The sequence below is a fragment of the Acanthochromis polyacanthus genome, chromosome 21 (assembly GCF_021347895.1).
Source record: "Acanthochromis polyacanthus isolate Apoly-LR-REF ecotype Palm Island chromosome 21, KAUST_Apoly_ChrSc, whole genome shotgun sequence".
NCBI lineage: Eukaryota > Metazoa > Chordata > Actinopteri > Pomacentridae > Acanthochromis > Acanthochromis polyacanthus.
This window is the reverse complement of record NC_067133.1, coordinates 17749381-17759904: the sequence shown is the minus strand read 5'-3', so window position 1 is coordinate 17759904 and position 10524 is coordinate 17749381. Positions and strand designations below refer to the sequence as shown.

Below are 10524 nucleotides of genomic sequence, written 5' to 3'. Positions count from 1 at the left end.
GGGATTGTTCTAAATATTATTTGGTCTCTTGTTTAGGTTGCATTTTCTTGAATTGTGATGCCCTGAACTGCTATTATATTGTTTGCGTGTTGCCTTACAGCTTTGATGCTGTCTTCATTTTGGCAGGAGGTGTAAAAGAGTTGTTGATGTGGATGGCATTTGTGTGTGAGTTGGCTTGTTTACTTTTGACATTATGTAAGCACATATGAGTTTAACTGAAATGACCCCTCTCCTGCAGCTCAAACAGATCGCCTGATTAAATTCACTGTGACGCACCGCTTCCTTTATGCATCCCAATTTTCTGCGACACAACCTTTGTTATTCTTACAGGTAATCCCACATTCATTAGAGATATTCTGGAAGATTTGTGTCATAGATCACACAGAGTGACATTAATGGCTATCCACCACAAAAGCTGTCACCTTCTAAGACTCATTTATTAACTGGGTACCTTTGCTTCCTGGCTGTACTTCAATACTGACATTTTGCTTGACTGTGACATTTCATTTGCTGGTGCCTGCTGTGCCACACAGCTAACTTTTTTGGGGAAAAAGAACACACCAAAACCACTCAAAGAAAAACAACTGGATGTATAGCTTTTATGTACTGTATGTGCATTTTTTTATCTGCTAAAAAGATACATCAAATCATTTCCATCCTTCTTTGGGTGTACATTCTTGGTGCTTTTGTGTTTTTTTTTTGTTCAGAAAGTGAGCAGGTTAACTGAGAGACTGGTACAACTACTGCATGAGGCAAAGCTAAATAACAGTTTGAGAAAACTGATATATAACTTTGATATGAAGAAGTTTGTGGAGTCAGTTTTATAGCATTTGCCTCGTTTATAACAGTCACACCTCTGACACTTCGCTCCTGACAGGGAGGTGTAAGTCAAGGCCGTGGTGGCAGAAGCGGTTCACTACTGACCAGCTGGCTTTCTGCTTAATGAAGAGACGCAGCTTGTCCCTGAAGGTTTCCCCGAGAAAACTATAGATAATGGGGTTGAGGCAGCTGTTGGAGAAAGCTGCCAGGTTAACAATGTGGCCTGCGAGTGGGTAGTCGTGCCACAGGGTGGTAGCAGTCCTCTGTGATGGGTTAGCCGTGCCCTGCAGCAGCTGAATGCTGATGAAGACATTCTCGGGCAGCCAACAGATGAAGAACACCAGGACCACCACCACAATCATGCGTAGGGCCTTCTGCCGCCGTGGCCACAATCCACGGTGCTTCTGGGCCCTCATGAGGATTCGCCCGATCAGAGAGTAGCACAGACCAATGATGGAGAAGGGCACCAAAAAGCCAATGGTTACCTCCAGCCACTGAATCTCAAAGACATTGGCAAAGCAAAAGTGCACCTCGCCCCTGTGCTGGGTCTGCACAATGGTGAAGGGGAGAAGGGTGGCCAGGATGGAGGCCATCCAGATGAGGCCACAGCTGAGCTTGGCGTGCTGCATAGTCCTCAGCGGGCTGCTGCTCATGGAGCTAGCCAAGGCTATGTATCTGTCGAAGCTCATCCACGTGAGAAAGAAGATGCTGCTGTACATGTTGACCTGCAGGAAAAGGGACATGAAGGTGCAGAGGACAGCGTAGTCATAATACTTTTCATTCAGATTGAAGACCTCGATGAGGGAATCTGCCACTAGGATGAGGTCAGCAACAGCCAGGTTCACAAAGTAGAGATCAGGGATGGTCATCTTCTCTCTGTGGTTCAGGTTCACCACCAGGATTAAGATGTTTCCGATAAATCCAATAGGAAAAAGGAGGATGGTGTACAGGCAAGACAGGAAGAGACCAATAATGTAAGACTGGTATTTGTCTGAGTCTTCACTCAAATCTGTGGTGTTGTACTCATATGAAGTGTTCAGTTGTTCTGTACCGTTAACGTATTTCCAGATCAAAGAGGTTGTCCCTTCCATAGTGGCTGTGGTTGGCCCGTCTTAAATCATATGCCACATGTAAGTCTCCTGTAGCTGCTACATCATTAAAACATGTTAGTTCCCAGTTTTGTCTCTTTAAAGGGTGAATCATCTATGCTGCATTGGCACGCCGACAGACGTCTGATGAGTGCAGCGAGGCATTTATGGCTTGTTTGCCTCCATGTTGACATCAAGTGTCATCTACCAATGAATTCTCGATGCAAAACAAATGCACCCTCATGTCTTAAAATCACCTTTGCCTCCGATGACTCACATCATTCAGATATCCAAACGGTGTTCCTGAGATTAGAGGGCGGCTTTCTTTCTCCTCTTTTGAGTCATCTGATTTGAGTGCTGCTTTGTCCCCCAAAGTCCATGTGCATCTTTATTCAGCGACCCTCGACCAGAGACGCTATTGCTGTGACACCTGAGCTGTGGAGTGGAGAGAAGGGAAAAAAAAGTCACAACAAGGAAGATAATTAGGGCCAAAGCTACGGAAAAACAGCAGTCAGGATCCCAATTATGACACAGAGGAGGCACAGTAGTTGTTTTACCGATTCACACATAAAAAAAACAGTGTGATCCAAGATCGAAAATGACATTATGTAACTCCACGTTGACGAGAGTTTATAAGGGGTCTAAAATGGATGGCAGAGACCTACGCAAGCACATTAACATTCAAGCTCACACTTAAACAGATGCATTGAAATCCTCCTTCAAAATCCTCAACCAATCCAAGCTCCCTCAAACTGGTTTGTCCAGACTTGATGACTATTAACTTGTGAGATGAAAAAAATCGCCATTAACATTTAACAAACTTCTGCATTTTGATGGTTCCAGTCGACACGTACATTACTTTGCAATATTATAAATGGCATTTTTTCCATTTACAGAAGCTTTTCACATTAATAACTACCTTCATCTTTTTTCATGCTCGTCAGGGCCCCAAATCTCAGATTTTCTCTGGTGATAGAAAGACTATATTCTGTTTGGCAAATGTGACCTTTAGCAAACATTCATAGCCCTGAGGGTTTCTTTTTCACTGGAGGAAACCCTCTGCAATATTAATGCGCTCTTATTAAAATTACTGTTCACAGCAGTATTTCTAGACATGCACATGAAAGGAAAAAAAAATGTACGTACAGGCAAGAAATCCTACAAAGCTGCAAAATGTGGACTGTAATTTCAGAAATACTGGTTTAAATATCTCCACTACTCAGTTAAATGGAAGATAAGTATAACACGTGGCTTTTTCTCTTTACTTTTCAAGTACCAGACACAGCCCATAAATATAATAAGAGCAACACAAAATGGGGATGAATCAATCCTACGACCCATTAAGTTCTACTCTAATTTTAAGCAAATCTTCCCTATTTCTTCATCCAAAATGCTCTTAAATATTATTAAATATAGTAATTCTGAGGTGCACTCCAGTAGCACTATTTGTGAATAGTTAGCTTTTGCTATGAGCTTGTTTTGATCTGCACCTTTTCTACTAAACTCGGGAAGATTACACTACGATTACACGAGTGATCAGTGAGACACTCCAGACATGGAAGTAAGCTTAAGAGCTACTGGATGACATAATATACAAGTTGTGCAACTGCATTTACAAGACAAGAGGAAAAAAGCACACTGAAACTGAACAGACACGTTGGTAAGTGTGAATTAATACATGCAAGGGCTTCAGCATAGTTCACCCACGTTTCTTAATGCAACCTGTCTTTGCTTTTAAGGCACTAATTGACATAAAACCCTCCACCGTGAACACAAATAGTAGCAAAGATGTGGTATTTAAAGACAGCACTTACTTAATTTGGGATTTATTGCCCCTCCATTCTTGTCCGGTGCAGAAGTCACAAAGCCAGAGATTTGTAAATCCCATGTCCGGGGCTTCTCTTCTACACCACCTGCTGTTTGGCCCAACCCTGTCTGGAGATGAGAGGAGGGCGGGAGAGACAGAAAGGCAAGAGATGATCTGTCACCCATGGTTTGTCGCTACGCTTCATCAGATCCGCTGCCTCTTCTCTTTTTCTTTTGTTTCCAGGATTTTACAGGAACTGAAATGGCAGAATACTGATTTTAAAAACAAGTTTAGGCAGCAAATAAGTGCACCGTGGAGATGACCAGGTTGTGTTGTTATGGAAACCTCTTACATTTTTGCTGTATTTGTTCACCTGAGTTGTCTTGCTCTTAGCCTGAGTAAACACACCTCTCTTGACCGTTGTTTTCCATCGATGTGTTTGTGATACAGTTCGATTATTGATTTCCACACATAGCAAAACACAGCAATCCTTACTTATTTAATGCTCATTGAGGCTTAAATAACTGTGAGCCTTCACTGTCAATAAGATGGAAACAGAACAGGCTCTCTTCTCCTGGCCAAGGAGTAACATTAACATAATTTCAGTTAATTCATGTGTCCAAACTGCAACTATAGAGACTTGTTTGATGTGGAGTCGGCTAGTTAGGCGATTCTTTGACAGCTGGGATGGAGTAACTGCAGATGCCTGCAGTAATTGCAGACACACAATAACCATCTGCCACAGGACAGCTACATATATTGATACTGAGCAGAGGTCACATTAAGGCGTAGTTGTAAAACTAAATGGTGTTATATAACATATTGATTTAATTTTTCCCCAACATGATCTCATAAGCTCAGTTAGGTCCAAGCAGATTTATTCCCAAATGATCAGTAAACAGCTGCAGGAAATTAAAAAAAAAAAAAAAAAAAAAAGCCACGGTGTGAATGAACTACTTCGGAATCCTCAAATGAAATTGGACAAAATCATTAAAAATAGAAGAAATCTGTCGAGAATTAAAGGAAAGCAGAGGAGGAAAGCATGACAGAGGAGCTTTCAGGTTTTCCTCCAAAAGACCAAATCTGAACTCGCAAGGTGGGGGGTCACTTCATTCAGACGTAGCCAGAGGGGAGACTGAGGAGTCAAAGCCAAGGCTGGGTCGTTGCCTGGAGGTATGAGGTTGCAGCTCCTTTGGGAGGCCTGTGCAGCAACTCCAGAGCTTTGAATGTGATACAGCAGAGAGCAGAGAGCCAGCAGAACGACTGTATGCCGGTGGTTGGGGTGCACTCTCAGTGAATGAATTCTCAGCACATGCAAAGTTTGGGCCTACTTTTTACAGTCAACATGCAAATTAATCCGTTTATAGTCTGTGGCTTTATTAGGTAGTAGCTGGAATTGAACAAAACACAAAAGAAATCCTTAAAATAACCATTTAAAATTCATTGGCATTTTTCAGCCATTAAGATACAGAATTTCCCCTTTCAAATAACAGCAAATATGATGAAAATAATTATATTTTTACTGATTTAAACATGGCCTGCACAGTGGTTGGTGGTTAGCACTTTCGTCTTGCAGCTAGAAGAGCCCCGGTTCACGCCCCAGCCTTTCTGGGATCTCTCTGCATGGAGTTATGTTGTATGTTTTCTCCAGGTACTCCAGCTTCCTCCCACAGTCCAAAAACACACTGCGATTAACTGGTAACTCTAAACTGTCCATAGGTGTGAATGTGAGTGTGCATGTTTGTCTCTATGTGTAGCCCTGTGATAGACTGATGACCATACTTCAAGAAATTCTAAAGAGCACGTCAAATAAAACTTACACATGTAGGATATAAAATGTCTTAAAAATAAACAGTTAACATGACAAGAAACACATAAATCAACGAGCACTCTCCCAATATCACCATTCACATAAGTTAAGAAATATATCATCTAATTGTTCCCATATTTACCAGTGATGTCAAAATTGCATATTTTACTCCCAAAGGCTCTCTGAAGCTCCGTTTACGCACGCAGATCAGTATCAGCTACCAGTAGAGGAACAGGTGAGGATAAAAGAAGAAACTGGTGAACACTTAAAAACCCTGCTTTATAAAAACACACACAGGTGTCCTCTAGCCCCCCGCAACTGTAATTAGGATTTAATGGTGTATAGATGATGGGTAGATGGATGGATGGATGGATGGATGATTGAAATAGTGTACGATTTGTACATAGTGAATATTGTTAGAGAACAAATCACCTTATGTTTAAATATAGTTGTTTTTATTTTGAATGCTGATTAGTTCTAACAACAATTTTGGTTTGATATGATTTTTTTTGTAGTTGACTAGTAAATTAAAACATTTTTGTCTAGTATTTAACTAGTCAATTTCTTTAATTTAACAGTGCAGAAAAATCTGCATACATTTTTTACAGTGTAGAAGCTACAAGAGAATCTGGACTTTTCATTTATGTTCCTTAAGATGATGACGCCCCTTGGATGAGAGATGAAATGTCTTTAAGTACCGAGAAGGAAAGTCCAGCTGCTTTGACTGAAGCAATTAGGAGTAGAAAATGTTGTTTCTAATGTCTTTCATTTATTGAGACAGGTGGTCTCAGTTTGATGTTTACATTACTCTGCATATCAGTGACTTGACATCTTGGTTTTTCACTCTGGTTTGTAGCTATTTTACTGCTTGCAAAGCTTTCATTCAACATTGACCAAGTGACAGTAAGAAAATGTTTTCTGTGTGGATTGATTGAGGGACTTCACAGTCTGTACATATTTTCATTTAGTAATTTGCTGTAATACATAGTTGGACACCTGTAGCAATTATAGTAAGTATGTTTAAGTGTAAAAAAGTAGAGGTATTTGTGACAGACAGGTCAAGAGCTGCCTTCATCTTGGAGAAGAGAAATGTGTCTTGCTATTATGTGTGCAGATGGCACAGAGAAGCTGATTTTGGTAGTCATTATATGGCGCAGCAGAGCAGCAGTGATAGTCTGAAGGAGCAGACAGGGTCAATACGGCAGCTAGCAGTCCTGCTGGCACAAACAAGTTTGGGTTTTTGACAGGAGAGAGGACAGCAGAGAACAGTTTCTGTGGGCTACAAGAATAGGATTCTACTTGTGGTGGAACTCAGCAGCTCAGATGAAGAGGGAAGAAGGCAGAAGGTCTGAGAGGTCATACAGCAAGGCAGATTTGTGCGATTTTCTCCCAGCTACCTGAAATCTGAGTTATTCAGTCTGCATGACTTCACACAGATAAGGGGAAAGTGGGGATGTTGTGGTCAGTCTAGTGGAAAGGCGTTAGAAACTGTCAAAGAGAGGAGGGGAGGAAGAACGGAAGGTGTGCATATTCTCCGAGTATTAATGATGGGAGATGAGAGATAATTTAATGCAGTGACTGTTTCTCAGTCAGAACAGGTAAAATAAGATCTATTCATTCCAGACGGATGTTGGTTTTGGAATATGAATGACAAGGAAATAACCTATATGTTACCAGCAGAGAGCAGACTTGGTACATAGATTATAAACCTACAGAAAGACAATAAAGGGCTTTAAAAAAAAAGCTGTGACACTGACTGATTCTAGGGCTTCTCCTGGCGATGTAGCCGTTCCAAAAAACCGGTAAGTAAGTAAGGTAACTCAAGGTTAAATAAACTGTGAGCCTCATCTGGAAAATGTACTTCCAGGACAGACTTACAGAAACAGGATTTTGCATGTGCTAACAGTGTTTGAAACTCTGTGTGATGGGAAATAAAAATTGCAGCATAGTTTTTCATAGCGACTTATTCTGTCTGACACCTTTTGCTGCAGATGAAAAAAAAACAGGCATGGTATCTCCTGCCCTCTAGATTGGCCTTGGTTTTTACATTTGCATGATCTTTTTGACTCTGAATTATTTCCTTTTTGGAAACAGACGTTTGGAAACGGATTGTGTTGCTCAGAAAGGCTGCAATCCTTGTTTCTGTCCACTGGGTGGCCCACTGGCATTAACAGTGAATAATGTCTGAGGAGATAAAGAGCATAAGAAACAGGATTTCACAACCACTGGCTTGACAGAAATCAAGCGACTGATGTGGTCATGCAAGATGGTCTACGGATTAACAGGTGAGATGTTGAGTTTGGCAGCTTCAAAGAATGAGCGGGCAAATGAATGAAATGAAATGGTAAATGAGAAGAGGAATCAAATGTTTCCTTTGGTATCATTATGCTTACCATAAAATCCTACCATAGCTGTGAAAACATGTTATTATAAGAACTCTTTTCTTCAGTAGAAATGAGGTTCACGTGGAATATGGAGGAAAGAACAACAATACTTCCCCGTACAGTGACACCTAATGAACAAAGCAATACTACCAGTGCTGTTAATGGGAAGTTGTGTGGTTTAACTGCTTGTGGTTGGGGGAGTGAAAGTGGGAGGTCTAGAGGAGGGAGGCTACAACACCCTCATCTGCCTCCACTTACCAGTCTGATGTGCTGCTGGCTCTATCCAGCATCTCCCACAGCCACAACCACAAACTTTGAATGGAACATCCTGCCCTGTCAGGCTCCTCTGCGCTGCTTCCAGGGCCATTTTTTGATATTTAGCTGATGCTGGGATTTTATTGTTAGTCTTTTTTTTCTTTCTTCCTAAAGTCTCTGCTCTCCTTTCTGAAGAGGAAAAGCAAAGAAAGAACAGAACTGGCAAGAGAGGAAGGGTGGGTTGTTTTTCAAGCATCTGCCCTGGTCCACTTGTTCTCCCAGAGCTGAGGGGATGTGGCGGGTCAAAGATGAAGGCTGCCTCTCTTCTGTTCTGTAGGACTCATTATGGTGGGAGATTTCAAATATGTCAAGGTCAGAACTGCCCACATCTGAAAGGAACTTTGGCTGTGTTATTCTGCTCACCAGTCACAGGGCCATGTTCTAGATCCAGGGCAATCACCAGTTTTGCAAATCTTATTTGCTCAGCATGCCTTTTCTGTTTCGTCTTTTTGAACTGAATCACTCCGCATGGAATTCCCAACGTATACTCTTTGATTTCTTTCTTATTATCATATTGTCAGTCTCCATGGATCTGACACTTTCGCTCTTTCCCTCCTGTTGCGTAGTTGTTTCTCCAAACTTCATTTTGTGTCCTCTCTCTGACACCGTGAGGGAAAGATTTTAAAAATACTATCTGTAACCTGTCCACCTGAATCTTTACACTGCACAGGCATTTCAAAAAAAAAAAAATCTGTAGTAAGAAAAACAATGGTGGTCTGAGGCCGTGTGTGAAATGTGGTTGACAGCCAAATAAAACATTTGAAACCGCAAAGCCAAATGTTCTGTCTTCATAGGTGGTCTGATGCTGTTTGATGCTGTGTGTAGCAGTGAGGCTGACCCTCATAGTTTTGGTCTGGCTGAACCTCGAAAGGAGAAAAACAACATTAAGACTAATGTGGCACATTAAAAACTGTGCTAGGTCAGCATTGCTCCATTTCCAGACAGATGCTTGTGCAGTTAAGAGCTTTTCCTGGTACACTTTGCAACTTGAGGGAAACAAACCTGTAATGTGATACAAAGTTCATTGTGCGCTGCATCCAGCTTCACTTTTGCTTTTTAACTATGTACACCAGATGCGCTCTTATACACTGTTAAAATTGAAAACAGGGTGACATTACGGGGAAAATGCTGCGTGTTTTTCTGGGTTCATGCACCTGCAGCCTTGTAGCGTTTGTGTCAAGTGAAACTGACATTTTTGATGCCGTCTGCTCAGGTCTTTTGCATGTTACTTTGAAAGAAAAAAAACAATGAATGAATAATTACAGATGTAGTAAATCTGAACAGTTGTCTTTTGCAGTCATGTCTTCATCTGCGCTACATCTCGGAACAATCAGCCCCCTGCTCTTGCATAATTAGCTGCATGTACTTTTAAAAAGAAATGGAACATAAACACAGATAACTAAATTCAATTGACTTATGGTTTGTGTTCTTTGTGCTGAAATCCCCCAGAAACTTCAGTCCTCACAGTGGGAAACGGCAACCATGGCAACCATGTTTAATTCTCTCCATTATCATATCATTTCCAGATGTAGTACATATAATTCAAGACCTCCCCCTCCTCCTGTTGGAGCTGTTGTGTTTCCATCTGTGTTTTGGCTCTATGACATTATTAATGCACACACTATCGTGGAATGCAATGCTGTTGCATTCTGTCTTCGAGATAAACAGCGTAGCAGTGGCAACAGCTAATGCATCGTGATTACTCCTCCCTGCAATATGGCACCGTACAACGGCTGCTGAGATCTATTTGTAACACGTCTGATTAAAGAGTCTTACAGTGTGATCCTCATCATCTCAATCCTGCCGGCCTCCTGTTGCTTTTCTTTACCCCAACTCCTACTTGCAGGCAGCTCTATGTGCAGCATTGTTATCAGACGTGGCCTACACACAATAGTTTGTTTTTCATTGAGAATGGCAGCAGTCTTATGGCTGTCAGACCTACAGAAGACAAAACAATTCCCAGAATGCCTGGAATGCTGCTATTTTTCCTCCAGTCTGTGTGCAGTGGTTAAAGGGCTGTTCCACCAGCAATCTGCCGTTAGCAGTGTGGTGAGCAGGAGAGGAGCCGTGGCATCCATCAGAGGGAGGGACGACCTGCCCCCGTCTGATTAAGTTACAGGGCTGAAGAGATGTATTTTTGTACATTTTTGTTGCAGACAAGCAGCTTGTCTTTTTCAAATGACAACAAAAAAGACCGTTCCCCTGAAACATAACACTGAACTTCTTGCAGAACCAAAAACGACTGAATGGCACACGTCTTTGTCACATTATTACACACAGTGTCGCATTTAATTGACATGA

The 10524-nt window shown here is 41.6% G+C and overlaps 1 protein-coding gene across 1 annotated transcript; it reads right to left on the bottom strand.

Annotated features, from left to right (window-relative positions):
- Nucleotides 1–576: 576 nt before the first annotated feature.
- On the bottom strand, nt 577–3984 carry gper1 (G protein-coupled estrogen receptor 1). The gene is made up of 2 exons (XM_022195143.2): nt 3722–3984; nt 577–2342 (listed from the first exon to the last, which is right to left on the bottom strand). Exon 2 carries the CDS (start codon nt 1908–1910, stop codon nt 849–851), a length of 1062 nt encoding a protein of 353 aa, XP_022050835.1. The 5' UTR covers nt 1911–2342; nt 3722–3984; the 3' UTR covers nt 577–848.
- Between the last annotated feature and the right edge of the window lie 6540 nt (nt 3985–10524).